This window comes from Littorina saxatilis, linkage group LG11 (genome assembly GCF_037325665.1).
Source record: "Littorina saxatilis isolate snail1 linkage group LG11, US_GU_Lsax_2.0, whole genome shotgun sequence".
NCBI lineage: Eukaryota > Metazoa > Mollusca > Gastropoda > Littorinimorpha > Littorinidae > Littorina > Littorina saxatilis.
In genome coordinates, this window is record NC_090255.1 from 11,844,729 (window position 1) to 11,865,334 (window position 20,606).

At 42.3% G+C, this 20,606-nt stretch overlaps 1 protein-coding gene and 2 long non-coding RNA genes across 4 annotated transcripts in view; 2 read left to right on the plus strand and 1 right to left on the minus strand.

Moving 5' to 3' along the window:
* LOC138979757 (cadherin-99C-like) overlaps positions 1-16,864 on the plus strand; it is a 40,624-nt gene extending 23,760 nt beyond the window's left edge. The window contains exons 6-12 of one of the 2 annotated variants that reach the window (XM_070352495.1): positions 1,881-2,006; positions 2,344-2,535; positions 8,722-8,906; positions 11,336-11,722; positions 12,376-12,492; positions 14,864-15,195; positions 15,725-16,864. In XM_070352495.1, coding sequence (XP_070208596.1) covers positions 1,881-2,006; positions 2,344-2,535; positions 8,722-8,906; positions 11,336-11,722; positions 12,376-12,492; positions 14,864-15,195; positions 15,725-15,821 — 1,436 coding nt within the window. In that variant the 3' untranslated portion in view covers positions 15,822-16,864. The remainder of the gene's footprint in view (positions 1-1,880; positions 2,007-2,343; positions 2,536-8,721; positions 8,907-11,335; positions 11,723-12,375; positions 12,493-14,863; positions 15,196-15,724) is intronic. The other variant, XM_070352496.1, reaches the window with a different exon arrangement.
* On the plus strand, positions 2,846-5,565 carry LOC138979763 (uncharacterized). Its single transcript, XR_011460121.1, has 3 exons — positions 2,846-3,456; positions 3,985-4,160; positions 4,917-5,565. It is a non-coding gene; the product is annotated as an uncharacterized lncRNA (long non-coding RNA).
* LOC138979765 (uncharacterized) lies at positions 6,417-8,043 on the minus strand. The gene is made up of 2 exons (XR_011460122.1): positions 7,475-8,043; positions 6,417-6,889 (listed from the first exon to the last, which is right to left on the minus strand). It is a non-coding gene; the product is annotated as an uncharacterized lncRNA (long non-coding RNA).
* Positions 16,865-20,606: the final 3,742 nt, after the last annotated feature.

Here is a 20,606-nt window from a genome sequence, read left to right on the forward strand (position 1 = left end):
CTCTTTCCTTTCTTCAGACTTGACGTTAATTGTAGTAGTGTTTACCCCTACTGCCCTGTTTGCTACTGTAGGGAAAGCAGCAGCAGAAGTCGTATGTAATAGGAGTTCTGAATGCGGATATTTAACAAACATTGTGTGAATGGTGGACACTTTCGTTTAGCGGCAGCAGCAACAGTAGAATTGATAGCAGTAGTAGAAGTAGTAGTGGTAGTATTATTTGCTGTTGTTGTTGTTGTTTTAGTAGTAGTAGTAGTAGCTAGTAGTGGTAGCAGTATTTGCTGTTGTTGTTGTTGCTAGTACTTGTAGTAGTAGTGGTAGTTGTAGTAGAAGAAGTAGTAGTAGTAGTCGTCGACGTTGTTGTTGTTGTTGTTGTTGTTGTTGTTGTTGGAGTCGTAGAAGAAGTAGTAACAGAAGTGACGAATGCGGATATTTCTAAGAATAGTTTGATCAGTGACAGTGGTAACTTTTGTTTCGCAGAAGTAGTACTAGCAGTGTTGGTGGTGGTGGTGATGGAAATAGTAGTAGTAGTAGTAGTAGTAGTTGCAGTAATAGTAGTTGCATTAGTAGTAGCTAGTTGTAGTAGCAGCAGTAGTAGCACCAACAGCTGCATCAGCAGTAGCAGCAGTAGTGGCAGCAGTTTTAAAAGCAGTTGTAGTAGCATCAGGAGCAGTAGCAGCTAGTGTACTATATGTGTAAGTAACAGCAATAGTAGCAGCGTCAAATACGACATTTTTTAGGATTGGTATAAATGATTGACCGTCACAATACCTATGAGGTACGTTTTAGCGATGATAAGAAAATCAATACTCTGAAAAGGGGAACATCCCGCTGTATATTGCCCTCTGAAGTGCGCAAATGGGATTGCCTCCCCTGAAGACCACTTTCTTAGTTTTAGTCTAATGATTAATTTCTGAACAGGCAATTAAAGGCACAGTAAGCCTCCGGTAAACCATCACAGATACGGTCAGGCTTTTACACACAGTACAAACACCCTTTCATTTAAACACTCACCGATTGAGAACATCCTAGGTGCCCTCCGTAAAGAGCGAACAATTTTCAAAGAATTTATTTTTGCGTGGTTTATCTTACCCCTGAGCCATCATGAACCCGTGTGATCCAGTTTCCCTTTTTCACAATGTAGTCGTCAGTTAGTCATTTGAATGCGATGCCGCATAAACCGTCGTCTGCTACGACTCTTGCGTGACCCTGCTTCCGGGCTTTTCTTTTTTCAAACTTTCACAACTTCGAATTGCACTGATCTTGTCTTGATGAAAAAAGAATTATTTTATGATTAAAGAATGTTTGTGTAACAAGCTGTCAATTTATCATTTAGATTTTAAAAGTTAGGTCAAGCGCAAAAACGCACCACGGTCCAAAAACATTCTGATAATCATCGATCCACGGCTATCGCCAGTTTAAGGGAAGTAACTCATTTTTGACCTGAGTTCAGGATGGGTCCAAAAAGTGTTCGAGACAATCTGCAAAATTAATTCTTTAAAAATTGCTCGCTCTTTACGTAGGGCACCTAGGATGTTCCCGTTTGGTGAGCGTTCAAATGGAAGGGTGTTTGTACTGTGTGTAAAAGCCTGACAGTATCTGTGATGGTTTACGGGAGGCTTACTGTCCGGGCGTGATTTCCGGGATATTCATAACAGCCGTCCAGCACCAAAACGAGGCGCCATTGTTGTAAAGGGCCAAGTCCACGAAAATAAATTCTTTGAAAATTTCCCACGCTCAACAGAAAGCAGCCAGGATGTTCCCGTTCGGTGAGCGTTTAAATGGAAGTATGCTTGTACTGTATGTAGACGCTCGGGGAGCTCTGTGATGGTTTACGGGAGGCTTACTGTGCCTTTAAGGGGTTGATACATCCGTTTTGACAGGTGACGGCATCATACGCACGGCTGTGGATACCCGCAAAATACCCACAGACTCCATCGTTTGCACTGTGTCTGTGACGGATGGCAAAAATACTGTCAACGACTTTTCCGTCACTATCAAGTTTAAAAGTGAGTCATTTATTTGATTTCTTTTTTTTTGTGCGACCAAGTAACTGCGGAAGGTTTCTTTGAGGAAAACAGATTTAAAAAAAGTGTTGCCGCGTGCAGGTGCAGAAGTGTGTGTGTGTGTGTGTGTGTGTGTGTGTGTGTGTGTGTGTGTGTGTGTGTGTGTGTGTGCATATATGTGCCTGTGTGCGTGCGTACGTGTTTTGTGTATGTGTGTGTGTTTGTGTGTGTGTATGTGTGTTTGTGCATTCCTATGTTCGTGCGTATGTGCGTGCGTGTGTGCATACGTCTGTCATTTTCTTATTCAATCATTTTCTTTGTTTTTTCCCTTTTTTAAAAGATATCAACACGCGTCCCGAAATCACCTACCTACCACACAGCATCTCGGTAAAAGAAGATGCTATCGTTGGTCTACTGCTCACAACCCTCACCTTGCGGGACACCACGCCTCAGCCTAACAACACCGTGTTAGAAACTTATTGTGTTGTAGAACCGGCGGCTGAGAGCAGCAAGTTCACCTACAAATCAGAAAGTATGTAAAAAAAAAAGTCACACACAAAACAGAAAGAATGGAATAAATAGGTTACACACCTCGTCCAGAATAATTTAGATCTTTTCCACCAGGACCAATTTAGTGTATTCCTAAAACTCGGTAATAATCTAACTCGTTGCCTATTTTTATAGATTGAAATGCTCGCTTTTTGCTCGCTTTTCGATCAATATTTGAAAAAGCAACGAGTGTAAATCTGGTACGACACAGCAAGCCATGTAGTATCCTGCTCATCCTACATACTGTACTTGCATGCCTTCAGCTTCAATTATCCCTGAGTCGACGCGTACAAATAGACCTTTTTCGTATAACCTTTGCCCCCAGCGTTTCGACCAATCAGATTTTAGGGCACGGCAGCCTCTCTCTGATAACCGGAAATAAGGGGCAATAGGTGCCTGGCCTGAAATACCTCTTTCACTGTCGGTGCTCGAAGTACTATTGCTAGAGGATTACTTTGAGAAATTCTGCAAGAAAACGGATTATCTTGTTCAAAATCATGAACTAAAAGTCAAGGACATGCATGAAGGTATGGTTTGAAACGGCTATTGGTGGTATATGGACGAAAGACTTGGCGAACTTCCCCTGCATAAGCGAAGCAGAGGTGATCGACCACAGATCTACAGATCTCTGGATCAACTTTCTTACTGATACTACTGCGTCGACGTTCGACAAGTTATACGACGCATCCAGCGCAAAGAATGCAAAACCTTGGGGTAAACGATAGACATACTGTGTGCATAAAATGTCTTTCTGCATGGCACAACAGCTAGTAAGCAACTGTGGTGATCAGACTCAGAGCGAGTGTGCTGACGTCAATGAAGCAGACTCGCAACGAAGTGTATGCTGTTGTGGGGGGACGCTGACCGGACAGGCACTTGGAGCCTACTGCGAGTGTATTGCTGGGTAAGTGTTGTTGGCCTTGTATGTTTTGTGGGATTAACTTGATGGCTGCGTTACTTGGTATCTTACACAATCAGTTTTCATACTCAGTCATATAATGCATGGCACACAAAGTGACAAACACACACAGAGATTCATAATTCTCTACTAAAAACGTCTGCATGCAAAAGCTGTCATTTTTGACAAAGTTATGAGCAGCATGTTAATGTAATTTCAATCAGTATCTCCAGGAGACCATGCCATGTTGGCTAGGCATGTTCAATAGAATACCAGGTACCTGAGTGCGGAGTTTTATTTAATGTGTACGTACACATGTGTTTGTGAATCCTCTTGTCAATGAAGGTTATCACTGCAGTAAGATCAAATTCCATTCTGAGCCGGTATATATTTTATATAGATATCAACAGCATGCGCTTACAAGCTCTCTGTAGGAATTCCTAGGAAAGATAAAGTTAATTGTTATTACTAGCAGGCTAAGGAAAATCAAGATGACACAAACGGAATTTGAATGTGTGTTGTTGTTTTTACCAGAAAGGACAGTCTTGCAACCATGTGGCCGCCACCCTTTTTGCTGCTTCACACTACATGGCTGAAGGAATCGACACTGTGCCAGCAGACAAAACTTGTACACACTACAAATGTATGTGGAAGGGGCATGCTGCCATGAAAACTGCACCAGCTGCTCTCGATGACATACAAATTGTTAAGTAAGTGTGTATAATAATTAATAGGGTTGCATTACCTAGAGGTTTACATCAGAGTGTGATCTATTTTTTTCAGAACATAAGTCTCAAAGTTAAAATATAGAGCTTGTTAACTACAACAGCTACAAGACTGGGGAAAGAGAAACAGTGATATTTATAAAGTGCATTATCAACAAACTATGCATTTTACATTTAGTCAAGAGACCAGGGCGGTGGTGTATGTTTGTGTGTAGAGCAATTTCTGGAAAACTACAACATTATGTTCTAAAGGTTAAAAACAAACCAGCCCTGAAACAGTGAAAGTGGCAAGTATTTTACTCGCCATAGTTAGTAGAAGCATGCATCTGGTGAGTAGAAGTGTTCATCTACTCGCCAAATGCGAGTGAAGATGCTGAATCAAATTGTTGGTTTGGTTCGTAAAATTTGCTCTCTGGCTGGTACGTTTTCAGAATCACTAGCCAGAGGCTAGTGCATAATTTTTTGACTTTCAGGGCTACAAGCTTAGAAAGTTAAACAGATTTGTTTTAAACACAGGGAAGCGTGATTTCCTGTGGGACAGTTTTGCTACTGCGCTATGCTGGGTTGCCATTTACCTTATTCGACGTGGATGCTGGTTTTCAGCTAAGCATTGTCCTTGTGAAATGTACTGCGTTCAGTATCGTTATACATGTTTGACAGACTGGCGCAACTTGTTTTAGCATTTGTACCCAGCATAAGATTTGCTTTAGTGTCAAGTAAAAAAAATAATTTCATTTTCAGGTATGCTTCAAGACAAGACAAGTTTCCCCGGACGACTCTTCAAGGCCTCAATTTTGACCAAGAAGTCCGGATGCAAGGAAGCGCGACTAAGAGATCTTCAACAACCGGTACCAACCGTTTGAAGGCTGCATATAGTTATGATATACTGAACTAGGGTTTTCAAGGTGTGATATTTTTTTCCAATACCAGTTAATTAAGTTGGTAGCAACAGTTAACTGTTCTGTCAAGTGAAAAATGTATGTAGTTTCAATATGGACAGGTAAAATCAGTACTTTGTTTACAGCGAGGGAGGGTATGTAGTGCTGTCACCTCTGTGTATGAGTTCAGGTTTAATTTTTTAAATGCCTGCAGTTAAGACAGAAGATTGTGGAAGCTGATAAGAACTTGTGTCAGAGGATAGTAAGAAGTGTTTCGGCTTCGTACGGACTATACCATCATCCATGACTTGTGTGTATTATTCGGAGAACGTATCAGAGCCGAGGACATGTGTTGTGAACAGCGATTCTCAGTGATGAAAGTGTAGTGTGTGTAATGCCGGACTGTATTCTTCTTCAACTTCGGAATGGCAAGGAGGTATTTTGTGAGATGTTTTATGATTTGATATCCATGTACTGATGATTTCATTCAATAGCGAAATGTTTGAAATGTTCATTCGTTTTGTGCCATGTTTGTTGTTCAAGAGCGTGTTGTCACCATCCCTTATGAATATGGACGTGTGTGAATGTTGGTGCAGACATGAGCGTTTGAGCGAGTGAATTTAGAAGCCCTGTGCATGAAAGTCATTACCGGACAACCAAATCAGCAAACATAGAAATTCCTTGTCATACACATCGATCTGATCAAGGTAATAATGTTAGCACTTTTTTCCAATTTATTTCACAGTTATTTGTTATTTTTGGGAGGAAATTATAATGCAATTCACCGATTTTAAAAAACATGATTCCAATTGTCTCCCTTGAACAAATTTGTTTGTACAAAATTTGTTACTTACTTTTTTTTTCTCAAGGCTATATCAAGGAAAATTCTTTTTGAACTGATTGTGGGACCGTGCACAAGCTGACAGACTTGAACTCAAAAGTTGCAGAAGATTCTTGGCTGCGACTTTTGAGTTCAAGCCGATCAGTTTGTGCACAGTCCCAAGATTTGTCTATATTTATTTATCACTTAAAATAAAATACAGTTTTTCTTTTAATGAAACTGTAGATATGTCAAAGACTGTTTTGAATAATTTTGGGGGGTAATTTTCTTTAAGAAATAACTCAAGTGAATGCACAAATTGTGTACTAAAGTGTCGGTACAAGGGAGACAATTTGAAGCCATTTTAAAAAACAAAGCAGTATATTGCATAATAATATCCTTCAATTATAACAAGAAATAAGGAATAAACGTCTCTTGACATGTTGTCTACCTAATTATCTTGATCGCATTTATTTAAAGTGGGAATCGTTATGTTCGTAAGCTCACATACAATCATTGATGAAACAAACTCAGACCAGACCAGAGATTTGATTGATAATGGGCCCTTTATTCTATACAGTACCAGAGTAAATTATATAAACCATTACATGACAAAATAAGCTTCTTGCTCTTTGGAGTGATGTGGCCTTTGGCAGTTCATCAACCCAGTAATGTAGACCTGCCTTTTTTTACGAAGTAGGTACATGCATACCGAAAGATCACCATATGTGTGAAACCATACTGCAGTGTCATTTTTCAGTAGAGAATCAACAGAAAAAGAGCGTATGTTCTCCTTCACCTTCATGTTGTCTTTCTTCAAGCCAGAAACATCTTCAGTCAGACGATTAATCACAGAGGCCTGTTATGTAATTATCATCTGCAGCTCTGCCAACTTGAGGTAGTCTGTGTTCCAATAACAATACCCTCACATGTAGTCGTGTCCCTCTTTGCAAAGGCATGATCTGGCCCTGGTCCTAAGCTCTCACTAGATGCAGAGGGCAAAGGAATGGCTGCTTCTGTAAATACAAAATCAAATGTATACATTAGCAATATAATCAGCATCAATGATCTTGTTATCAGATTACACATGCATCACACTCACAGCATTTAAGCATGAAAATACCTGAGGGAAATAACTCCTGAAATTGAAAAAAACTTAGGGGTGCGGGAGATGCTCCCCGGAAATTATTTTGGAGTGTTCCATGCAAAATCAAAATTGTAGAAATCTAGTGCTATTTTTGTTGTTGCATCAATTAATGGTACATTTCTGGGAATAAAAAAAATGATTCAGCATGAGCTTTATCGATGTCTTGAAAACTGCATCACTATCTGTATCAAGTAACCTCCTTAATCTTCTCGATTCAAGAGTCTGTTGATTCAGAGATACTGTAGCAACAGATCTCTGGTTGATTGCATGCACGCGGCTTGTCGACAATGTCTAGATCTTGTTTGTTTGTTTTCTAAAATCTTGCAATTGTTTCGTGACCCTTCCTATGCATCCGTTTTGGGCTGCCGATTCATTTTAAATTTCTTATACACTGATGTAGGAAGACAATTTGAAGTCAGCAGATCATAAATTGATAAAAACAAACAAAGCTTACTTGGCTCTGAGTCTCTTCCAGATCCGATGATATTTTCAGCGTTGACACTGGGGGGTGGAAGCAAAACCGCTTGCTTGTCGTCGGTCTTCACTGAGCGGACAAAGTCACGTCTCCGACCAGTACCTTGTCCTTCTGCTAGAGTCACTTGTTCTTGATGTTCTCTCAAATCCAAGATTAAGGGTGGGTACGAAGTCAAAGGAGTTGGCATCGTTGATAGCCGTGCCATTGCCAGACACGAAGTGACGCGAGCAGACTTTTCAATGGCACAGATCTCTGGGCACAACAAACCCCTGTCGTCGGATTGCTTGCACCCATCGCGTCCTTCGCTGTTGCGCCTTCGCAATTGCACCCATCGGTCGGAAAGCCATACAATGACAAATTCTGTCCACCGTATTTCTCTGTCTTCATTGATTCCACTGTTGCACTTGCAGTTGTAAACACAACAGTTTGTCTCGTCGTCTCCGCACTTTACTTTGCACCAAGCCTCGTTGTCGATTTTTCCTTTTGCCCCCTAGTTCCGGTAGATCTGACAATAAACTTCACAGCGCATGCGCCAAAATTTAAGTGAAAAAGGTCAGACCCTTCTAATGGAACCTCGATCTCTTGCAATGCCTCGTGCAATATTTTACGTCAAAGCAAAGTAACGTCACTTCGGAAAGTATTGCGTGACGTGTTTGTTCTAAAAAATCACTAAAAAAACATCAAGGGTAATTTTTTTTTCAATAATGATGTTTGTCTCGGTGACTCTGGCATCATTCGCAGTGGAAAAACAGGTCCCTGCCACACTAGTTTTACATGACTACTGATACTCATTCACATGAACTGTGATTGTTATGTCATGAGTGGTATCTCACACCTATGTAGAATAAAAACCTGTATTTTCTGTTATCATCGGAGTTGTAATGTGAATAGCCATACTCAATTAAAAACAATAATCGATGTATGTGTAGCATGTCCTGCCCAAAAGAGGAACTTACATGGAGAGAAAAAAATCATCTGGACACTCCTTCCGTCTCTTCCCACACTTGTTGACATCCCATTTCTCTCTACTCGTCCCCTCTCCACCCCTTAAAGCATGCCTTAATCCAGCCCGAAGTTGTCTTCACGAGGACTTTGCGAAGTCTGTTGACCAAACATTCAGTGGCAAATGAAACTTCGTGCAGCTAGCTTCGTGAAGTAGCCTTCGCCAAATCGACTTCGCCCGATTAATATTTTATCCATATTGACTGACGCCTTGTGCTTTTCAGCTCAACAGTTGAAACTCTGGGCGCCCTTGGACTTTGAGAAAACAGACAAGTATCTCATCACGTGTACTGTCTTTGACGGCTTTCTGTCCTCGGAGGGCGACGTTCTGACTGTGCACGTGATAAACGTAAACGAGGCGCCTGTCTTCAGTGCCACTACCTATTTTTGCACCTTGTCAGAGTCGAGGGTGAGTTATATGTGGCCAAAAGTATGTAATACAATCAAACCTGCCCTAGCGACCACCTCCCGGTAATGACCACCTCCCGGTAATGACCACCTCCCGGTAATGACCACCTCCCGGTAATGACCACCTCCCGGTAATGACCACCTCCCGGTAATGACCACCTCCCGGTAATGACCACCTCCCGGTAATGACCACCTCCCCAAAATAAAGTAATTACTGACGAGTTTTGTTTACAGATATAAAACTTTCAGTAGCGACCGCGCCACCTGTCTATAAAGGCCATTTTTTCTTGGTCCCTTTGGATGGTCGTTTTAGACAGGTTCGACAGTATATGATTGATGCGCACAAATGAATCAGTTGAGAAATGGGTATATGAGTATAGACAAATCACTTACAAAAGTAAACAAACAAACGAACGAACAAACAAATAAATAATCAATCAACCAAACAATCAACACACAAACATAAGGCTAACAAAGGCATACTGTTGAAAGACCTTAAGAAGGGATTTATTTTCAACATTTTTTACAACACTTGAGTTTGACTTTGCAAGATGAAAAAACCCAGCATTTTCTGAGAAAGTACGTGTTCGATAATGTGCGAACTTTGTTTGCATTTGTTTCGTGTCGAGTGTCTTAATCCCACTTTCACTTGAGATGGACAAAATAGTTCAGATAAACTGCCCCACTTTGCCAAACAAGTTACACGGTTTGATTTTGGTTTTTAAATTGAGAACAACACACTTAAGTATTATCTCAATGGCACACAAACATTGTAATTAGTGCTTGGAGAGATCACTTTTCCACACATTTTCGGTACAGCGCGCTTTAAAGGCACAGTAAGCCTCCCGTAAACCATCACAGAGCTCCCCGAGCGTCTACATACAGTACAAGCATACTTCCATTTGAACGCTCATCACCGAACGGGAACATCCTGGCTGCTTTCTGTCGAGCGTGAGAAATTTTCAAAGAATTTATTTTCGTGAACTTTGTTTACTACAACAATGGCGCCTCGTTTTGATGTTGGACGGCTGTTATGATACCGGAAATCACGCACGGACAGTAAGCCTCCCGTAAACCATCACAGATACTGTCAGGCTTTTACACACAGTACAAACACCCTTCCATTTGAACACTCACCGAACGGGAACATCCTAGGTGCCCTACGTAAAGAGCGAGCAATTTTCAAAGAAATAATCTCAATCGGACCCATCCTGAACTCAGGTCAAAAATGAGTTACTTCCCTTCAACTGGCGATAGTCGTGGAGCGATGATTATCAGAATGATTCGCACCGTGGTGCGTTTTGGCGCTAGACCTAACTTTTAAAATCTAAATAATAAATTCTCAGCTTGTTACACAAACATTCTTAAATCATAAAAGAATTCTTTTTTCATCAAGACAAGATCAGTACAATTCGAAGTTTTGAAAGTTTGAAAAGCCCGAAAGTAGGGTCACGCAAGGTCGTGATTTTCGTAGCAGACGGCGGTTTATATGCAGTCAAAAGCCATCGCTAGAGTTCTTATGAATCACATTCGTTTGTTTCGTGAAAAGTCAGAGGTACATAACGTGCTATTGCAGATAAGCTCACAGCGAGCCCCATTCAAATTACAAACTGACGACTGCATTGTGAAAAAGGGAAACTGGATCACACGGGTTCACGATGGCTCAGGGGTAAGATAAACCACGCAAAATAAATTCTTTGAAAATTGCTCGCTCTTTACGTAGGGCACCTAGGATGTTCCCGTTTGGTGAGCGTTCAAATGGAAGGGTGTTTGTACTGTGTGTAAAAGCCTGAGAGTATCTGTGATGGTTTACGGGAGGCTTACTGTGCCTTTAACATTTCTTTCACTATTATTTTTTTCTGCGTATTCACCCCTGACACTTATTGAACTCGTTAGTACGTGCTAGATTCTAGATTCCATTTCCGAAAAAGAACAGCTAAATATATCTACATCTGACGGGGATCGTCTTTTGGCTCGCCAGACAGCACTGGACAAAGGACGAAGAAGCTGTACCCCCACACTTGAGCTTCAGGTTACTTGAACTTCTTATAGTATAATTTATTGAAGGCACACTCCTTCTCAGGTTAACTGTTCAGCTCACCATTTCAGATCTAGTCAGGCCTGTGCACGGGACAAGACCATCCCTCCACTTGGACACATACCAAAAATGAACAGCCATGGTGCGCTCTATGCACAGCCAGAATTTTCAATTAACGATTTTCGTAAAAACCACCGGTGACTTTTTGACAAATGAATTCATAACAAATGTTAACTCAGCACAGTGAGCAGCCAGGGCGTGTGTTGTTGGCACGTGCCAACATGGAGGGATGGTCTTATCCAGTGTAACAGCCAGACTAGATCTGAGATTGTGAGCGGAACTGTTTCACAGGACGTAATGCGCCCATAAAGAACGAACTTTTGAATTAACAGTCAGGTGTGAGCACCTGCCATCTTGGCCTGACCGTCACCGACCCAGACCAGGACGCCATCCCTACACTGAAGCTGTTGCCAGGCAACAGCAGCGAGCGTTTCCGCTACGACCGCACCGCCGACACGCTGACCTTCGACGTGGACTACGACGTAGACAAAATGCCCACCAAGGCCACGATCACTATCCACGCAATGGACAATCATGGCGCCAACAGTACGGCCAAGATTGAGGTCAGCATTCAGGACGCCAACGACAACACGTGCGACTTCGGGCTGACAAGAGCGGCACAGGCCACTGTGAATCAGAGCTCTGTGCCTGGCACTCTCATCTCCTTATCGGCCAGTGACGGCGATCTGACGTCACCAAACAATGCTGTCACTTATGAGGTAATGGAAATACAATCTGAGAAATTAAAGGGTTGTGAGAATGTGAGAAATAAAGGGTTGTGAGAAATTCATACACTAAGTGCAATCAAAGCACTGTGCCTGGTACCCTCAAATCCTTCTCCGTCAGTGACGGCAATCTGACGTCACCAAACAACGCTGTCACTTATGAGGTAATTAATCGAAGTAAATCCGAGAAATAAAGGGTTGTGAGAACTTGAACCAGATTGACTTATGCGTATTGATTGATAAGAGATTTACACAATTGATGAAAATAGTTTTTATCACGTTGTTCTAAAGCAGTGGAATGCCTGCCCTGATTGCATATGTTTCAGACCAAAAATGTCTATCGTTTTCATTCAGAAGAGAATACTCAATTGAAGGTGTTAAAAGATAGCTGTGCTTTCACGCCAGTGACGAGCGCGGCCAACTTTTGACAATGCTCTGATATAATGTAGATACAGTACACTAAGAAATCTGTATCTGCAATTAGACAACAATGAACAGAAAGGAGGCAGGCGTGGTGGTGGGTAGTTGCATGCATTTAGGGGCATGGATCTCAGGGTGTGTGGGGATGAGGTGGGAGATAGCGGAGGTGTTGCATGTTTGTAGGCGCTCATTGTGAAACTAACTGACTGTGAATTCTCTTCCAACAGATGGTCTCCTGCCTTCCTAAAGAAGGAGAGAATTACATTTCCGTCTTTGGCAGCGGAGAGATCAAGTATATTAACCTTATACCTGAAACGGAGCATGGAAAAAGCTACATTGTGAAGGTAAGATTTGTAAGAGGACTCGTGACGCGGAATAATGATGATTATAGGGACATGTACAGTGTTAACTTTTTTCTTCTATTTGTTTCGGGGGGGGGGGGGGGGGGGGGGGAGAGGGGAGGGGAGAGGGGAGGGGAGGGGAGGGGAGTGGGGGGGGGGGGGGTCAATGAAGGGTCAGATGATTATGTAATTCTAGATCAACGTTTTACTGTTTTCCTCTGACATCTACTTGTGCGAGGGTCTACAGTTTTCAGGCAGAATTTTTCGCCGACTTTATACAACTTAAATGTCATAGAACTGAAAACTTCGATTATTACAGCATGAGCATTTAAAGGCACTTTCCTTCCCATGAAAACAGTGTGGCTCGATCACCATCTCAGATCTGCCCACGGTTTTGCATGGGAGAAGACCATCCCCAACTAGACACATACCAAAAATCAACATTTTAACTATATAATAATAATAATAAATGAGCGTTTATATAGCGCAACATCATAACTTTACAATTATGCTCTTTGCGCTTGACACATCTAAAATGAAAACACAGTTGTACAAGCATTTACATCTACATTCATAGTCAACAACGCTTAATTAAAAGCATACACCATCAAACATACATTACAAAAAATTCGTCCACTAACTAAGTAATAAAAGCATGAATAAAATAGGTAGTGAAAACAAGGAAATACCAGCTGAATACCCTTAATCAAACAAACATGCGTCCGTTCTGAAAGGAATTCATCAACACAATCCCATAGGAAGCAGTTTGGATGTTAATGTTGTATGCTTCTAAGAGGAGGAATGGTAATACAATTCTAAGCCAGACCTGAGATGGAGACTCGAATCGTTCACACGGGGAGGACCGTGCCTTTAACTGATTCGATTAATATTTAGAATCCAGGCTCCTGGCAATATGGTGTTGAATACAAAATCATACCGTCAAAAGGTGGACTATCGTGAAGCTTGACACACACAAAAATGAAGTTCCAGAGTTATTTCGCTTGCATGGAATCAACTCATGAAGATACTGACCGCGCACTGTATGAGATTGTGTCTTGGAGTTCAAAACTCGCGATTTCCGAGCCATGACTTACAATAACTACAACTAAGGGATTAAATAGACCGATTTGCATGAAAGTTAGGTGAAATCTTTTGGGATGATCGCTCTTTGTGGAGCCGTAGTGTAAAACTGGTACAGCGATTTCAAACCGGGTAGATGGAGCCTAGAAAATGATACTCGCCCTGGTCTACTCAGTCCATCCGTTACCCTCGCAAACATTAGCGATGTGAAACAGATAATACGACAAGATCCCCGAATCATAATCAAGGAGATGCAAGATGCCCTTGGCATTGATTGGAAGCTCTGCATTTGAAAAGATATTACACACATATGTAATGGTCCCAAGGCGATGTGTCCGTTGGGTACCACATGGACTCAGTGGCGGAACGAAGAGGGGTAGGGCAGAGCGGTGCCTGAAAATACTTAAACAAAATCAACAACGGCTAGTCAAATTCAGTAGGGAACATCGTCTGTGGTGAATAAAACTGTGTTTATCAGTTCTACCCTGAAACCAAACAACAACCGTCTGCATGGGTGTTACCAGGTGACCAACCTCATGCCAAGTTTAAATGACAAGAAGCACTGAAAAACAAATGGTGGCACCTTTTGTCGCCATATCGGCGCATTTAGACACTGTGACTCTTGAGGACAGGCATACACTCACGTCTGGCTGTTATGGCCACCACTAATCGCCTAAAATATTCGTAGCTTGGCACTAACACCTTCCAAACACGGGTATACGAGGGCTCATGCTGCAACATGACAACGGACCTGAACATACTGCCTTTGCGACAAGAGAGTTATTGGCTTCAAAGGGAGCACTGCTGTTGTTGCACCCATCTTATTCTCTTGACCTCTCCCCATGCTAGTTCAACCTGTTCTCTGTCGTCAATAATTAAACAGCCTCGGAAACACGGGTTGAGACCCCTGAACACTCTGTCCGAGCCTTCACGAGGGTCATGCAAGGTATAGCCGATGTCACGTTCTCCCATGCCTGAATCAGCTCGTTTGAGAGGATAGCCAGTTGGGTGTCGGCTGGGGGAGGATTAGTCTAGAAAACGGCCTAATTGGATCGTTGGTATATGTCTTTCCGTTTCTGAGATTCTAAATAATTATGGAGTCAGTTATAAAGACCAAAAAGGGCACACAACTAAATACCAAAAGTCAAAAGATCCGAGGCAAGTATGCTATTTTTTGTGTCGATTTTTCTTTGGGGCGATCCAAATGTGCTGCTGTAAAGTTTCGTCTTCCGATATGCATCACTTATGGCACCATCCTGTACCTCTAACCGTTGGGTTTTTGACCTCAAACCAGGTTCGCTGCAAGGACGGAGGAACACCTCCCCGCTCCGCCACCCCCACGGTTCAAATCAGCTACCTCACCACCCCCACTACCACCACCACCACAACTTCGACAACAACCACCACGACCCCTACCACCACCATACCCACAACTGCAACAGAGAAGAGCGTCTGGGACATTGAGAGCTTTGTAGCTGTCTTCAGTCTCCTCATGGTTTTGACTCTGGCGTTAATTCTGCTGGGTGTGTGGTATTTCTGCTGCAAAACCGGGAGGATGGCATGGTGTATGCACAAGCATCAGCAGCCAATGTACGACCCCTATCCCTACTCTCAAAGGACTTATCAGTAAGTATTCGTATATGTTATTTACGTTTCAAAAATTCGTAGTTTGGGTTAAAAATGAAGAGCGTTTTAGTCTCTCTGTCTCTGTAAGTGGATTTAGTAAGTAAACAATTAGGAATAAAAACAACAGGAATGTGTTGAACAAAAATAGAGTAAGATTAGACTAAATAAACAAATGTGACCCTCCACTGCGCTAGGCTTAATATAAGTCCGGGGAGTGTCTGGTAACAGTGTGAGGGTCACCTTAGTCACAGGCTTATAACTCAAACAGTTTTCGCTCTTTTCTAAAACGGGTTTCACCATTGGATAACGCATAAAAAACTCTTTAGGAAAATGTACAAATATGTAAATCATGCAAAGGTGACATGCGACTCATTCCGTGGGGGAGGGTCACAAATAACATAAGACAAAATTTAAATCGAGTAGAACAAAACAGGTACATCGAAATGTAAACTGAAATAAATTAAAGTTCAACTAACTATAATAACAGTTTAATTGTATTTTAATGAAACGAAATGAATGTATTTTGCAGTCGACCTAGACTTCCGCGACAAGTAAGACCCGCGGATGAATACATTTACGATGGACGATGTACTCCACTTCCTCCGCTTCCGCCACTAGAAAGATGATCGACAAGGCTGCACTTTGTTTTAATGACATACGATATCAAAACATGCACTGCAACCCGGCCGTGACCCTACAATTAAATTTCGTCTGCTCATGTGACGAAATCACCGAGATAAACTTCTTTCTCGAAATTCTTGGTCAGGTCATGAGAGAAGAAGTGACGTGTTTTACGTGACGCTATGACTCGACTTATGCTGTCTGCTTTTGCTTATGACGTCAGAGATGTCACTTTGGAAGACAGGGTCACGAAGAGAAGCCTTGGTTTGTTAAGTCGGTGTCGTTTGTCTTTAAGTATTGGTTTTTAAGCACAGTCGTGCAATACCAATAAGCTGTTTCATTTTGTGTTTCATTGTTTTTAATCATTTCTCTGGACCGGTATGTACGTGTCGACAATAGAGACTTTAGCCCGGGATAAACTCTATCCTCGAGCTAATTCAGCCCACTGTAAAAATGTCCCAATGCATGAGTCGAGGTTAGCTCTATCCTCGCACTAAAGTCCGGGTCAAATTAAAACTACCCTCGTTTTGAAGCTGAAACAATTTGAGAAACAGGCAGAGAAGCAAACACCTGGGCCCGTATGCATGAACTAGAAGTAAGAAACACAGGAAGTAGAGGCCTCTTTTCGAAGTGGGAACTCCCGAAGTCAACTTTCTAACACTGTTCACAATGCATGAACTGACTTGAACGCCAAAGTAGTGACAGCGAGAGTATTAAGGTCAAGGTCGGGGAAATTGGGGGAATCCCAACAAAAACGCGGCATGCGTACATTTCTATCAACATGGCAGTCAACGCGGCAAGGCACGTGTGCCGCTCAAAAAGAAAGTAGACACGGAGGGGCGTTCTGCGCCTTTTTCAGATGGTGAAATTGCTGTACTCTTGACAGAAGTGTTTTACGAAAGAACGGTTATTCTGTCCAAATTTCAGAACAGTCTAACTGTTAAACATAAAGACGCTGTCTGGTCCAAAATTGCCAAAGAAGTGTCGGTCTCTCTCTCTCTCTCTCTCTCTCTCTCTCTCTCTCTCTCTCTCTCTCTCTCTCTCTCTCTCTCTCTCTCTCAGTCTCTCTCTCTCTCTCTCTCTCTCTCTCTCTCTCTCTCTCTCTCTCTCTCGCTCTCTCTCTCTCTCTCTCTCTTACGACACACGCACACACAGACAAACGTACACTCATGCACATACTGACACTATGACACAAGTGACACTGACGGCACACATAAACACACACACACACACACCACACACACACACACACGCGCGCTCGCGCGCACACATATACACACACACACGCACCCATACACGCACGCACACAGTCACAAACAAATAACCACACACTCACTCTCTCTCACTTTCTCTCATTCTCTCTCAATCTACACTCATACACACACTGAAACTATGATGACACAAGTGACACGTCTCACACACACACACACACACACACACACACACACACACACACACATACACACACACACACACACACACACACACACACACATACTCACCGTAGTGACACACATATACACACGCGCGTACAGTTGAAAGTCAAGACATGATATGATTTTTTCAAAGCATTGGAAGGTTTCTTTTGCAAATGAATAAAATTAACACAGAGGCAAAACCCGGCTTTTGCAGCCGGAATGCAATTGCGGAGGCTTAAAAAGGAAAAGATTAATAAAAAAAATATATAGCTCCCGGCGGAACTTGAACCCGGAGCGAATGAACGAGAGTCCGGAACCGTTACCACTGCACTATGTTACTCGTGTAGAATAGAGGCATGATGAAAAAAGGCATTCTGAGTTATTCAGTCGTGCTGGTTTGAAAGCTCGCCACCTTCGCCGAATGACTCGAGCACGTTTTTTTCGGTCAGTAACTGATCGAACTGTCGCTTTTGAGTCACTCTGTTTTAAGCATTTCACCTAAATTAAACAAGAATGTCACAGTCCGTGTCTATGGTGCAAGGTAGGAGACCGTCTCATTGTAGCCAAGTTACGACAGTTGCTCGATTGACGCATTTCACGTCTTCGATATTGTGTCTGAGATCATTTCCCAATGAGCTGCCTTTAAAAACGGAATGTCCTGCAATTGTAGTATGCGCTGGAGGTTTCTTTAAGATGGGTAAGGACCCTTGAGATGCGATATCGTCGTATAATTATGTCAAGCGAGAGGCCCTTGACATTGGAAGTGGGAACTTCGAAAGCAAAGTTGCCAGCTACTCGGTATGCACGAGCTAAATTGAACGCCGAAGTAGTGGCTTCGAGAGTTCTGAGGTCAAGGTCGAGAAAATTGGGGGAATCCCAATTAGTGCGCATGCGTTTGTAAACGGTAGGCTTGGTGACCAGAAGAAACGAATCCCATCGCGAGTTCGTAAATGGGCAAACGTTGATCGCGCTGTAGCTTTTACTATAATTGTTGTTTTTAACTGGTTGAACGAAAGCTGTGATAATTGTCCTTAAATAGAATGACTGTCTATAATAATGATTTCGTTGACCAGAATGTTGGGGACAATAAAAAAAAGGTTGTTTATGTGGTAGCGAAGTCGGTTAACTTAAAACTCCTTTTGTAGTGTTTTTTTTAATGATTGTGTATCGGTAAAACTGCTGGACAAAAATAGTTTGGTCAGAGCGAATGTTTGTGTTACTGGTAAATTTAAAAAGGCAGAACTCCATTTTTTGGGAATCAAGATATAAGGTGTAGTGAAAAGAAGATAAGTTCAGCAAATTTCATATTATTTGAGAAAATGTGTGTCCGAATTTTTAAAACAGAAAAATGGTTGTACTTAGGTGTTTGTAAATTACGTTTGTCCTCGTTAATTGTGAAGAGGATGTATGTTTATATAAAGTTCAAAGTCAAGATTGGATTTTTGTAGCCTACGTGCGTGTGTGCATGTGTATTAGACATAATACATAGACATAGAACACTTTATTATCTCAATTACGATAAACTCGGGTGTGGTGAATCACAATAAACAGCATAAAACGTAAGAACATGAATAAAATATCAAGGCGCAAATATAGTCAGCTCATCATAGTGTGGGGAGTGGGTACACACACACACACACACACACACACACACAGACCGTCGAACACACACACACACACACACACACACACCGTCGAACACACACACACCGTCGAACACACACACACCGTCGAACACACACACACCGTCGAACACACACATAACATCGAAAACACACACACACAAACACACACACACAAACACACACACACACAAACACACACACACACACACACACACACACACACACACGGCACGCGCGAACACGCAAACAAACGTATGAAGGAACAGACGCACAATTATACCCGCACGCACGCACACACAGGCATACAGGCACTCGCACAAATACACACACACACACACACACACACACACACACACACACACACACACACACACACACACACACACACACACAGATAAAGCAATGACAAAAAAAATAGCAGAAACTTACACTTCAACACTCGAACACACACACACACACATACACACAAACACACACGCACACGCACACAAACACACGCACGCACGCACACAAACACACACACACACACACACAAACACACACACACACAGGCTCACACATGCACACAACGACGCCCATTTTCATAGAAACACAGTAACCCCCTCGTATAAGCGGGAATGAAAGAGTGGTGGCCAATGACCCAGAACAAACAAAAGTCAAAGCTGGCAACTCAGGTTTGTATTCAGGGAAATTTGCACGAAATGCATGCAGAAGATACGACTTTTCCCTCTATTTTCTCTCTTTGGGAGCGTCAGCTCGGTTTGACATGAAAAACTGAAGAAAAGCCCTGCTTTTTTGCACTGAGAAACTGTGGAAGTAGCGTGTTTACTACTGGGTCTGGCTGTAGTACATTTACCCTCATTTACTTCCTCGTTAGCTTCCAAAGTAAACTCTTTTTTCGTCCCATGCATGCGAAAGTGAGGATGTACTTCCGATGTCACTCAAAACTTTAGAAGTAGTCGCAAAATACCCTGAGTTACTTCCTCGCTTTGCTTCGAGGTAAACCCTTTTTCCGGCCCATGCATACGAAAGTGAGGCAAGTACTTCCGATGTCACTCAAAACTTCGGGAGTTGTCGCGAACTTCCCCCATAAGCATACGGGCCCTGACGTATCGGCTTGTTGGACAATGAACTTCGGTGGGTTATCCCCATCTCATCATTTGCTGTTCCTTGTTCCTGTTCATTATACCTGTGTTTTTGGTTTTTTCCTCTTTCCTGCTTTCTTTAGTTTTTTCTCTCTTTCTTTGCCAGCATTAAAGAGTCAACCATTATGTGTCTGGCCTGGCATGAATAATCACTTTTTACTTATCCAAGCGAAGCGAGCGAAGCAAGCGAAGCTAGGTTGGTCCCACACTAGAGTTGATTTCAACCAAATGATGTGTGTGTGTGTGTTAGAACCCCTAAAACTTTCACAGTTTTGACTCGACTACAACACAAATTGGCACAGGCAATGTTATTGATCCCAGGAAGGTTTTAAGACATAAATCGTTTTGATCCGACATCGAAAACGGCAGTTACAAGCGCTTCCAATTTCTAAGTCATAACAAAGAAGGAGGTCAAACCCAGGTCAAGAAGACAATCAAAACTCATGACGTCAAACTCATGACATCATTCTCTTCAACACAAGGAGCTGAATTCAAAATGTTATGACATCTTCCATGACGTCAAACTTGAGGATTCCATTTCCAACCTAAAGTCTTTGTGTACATCAAATCTGGTAGCACGAGATGTTGTAAGAGACACCGTG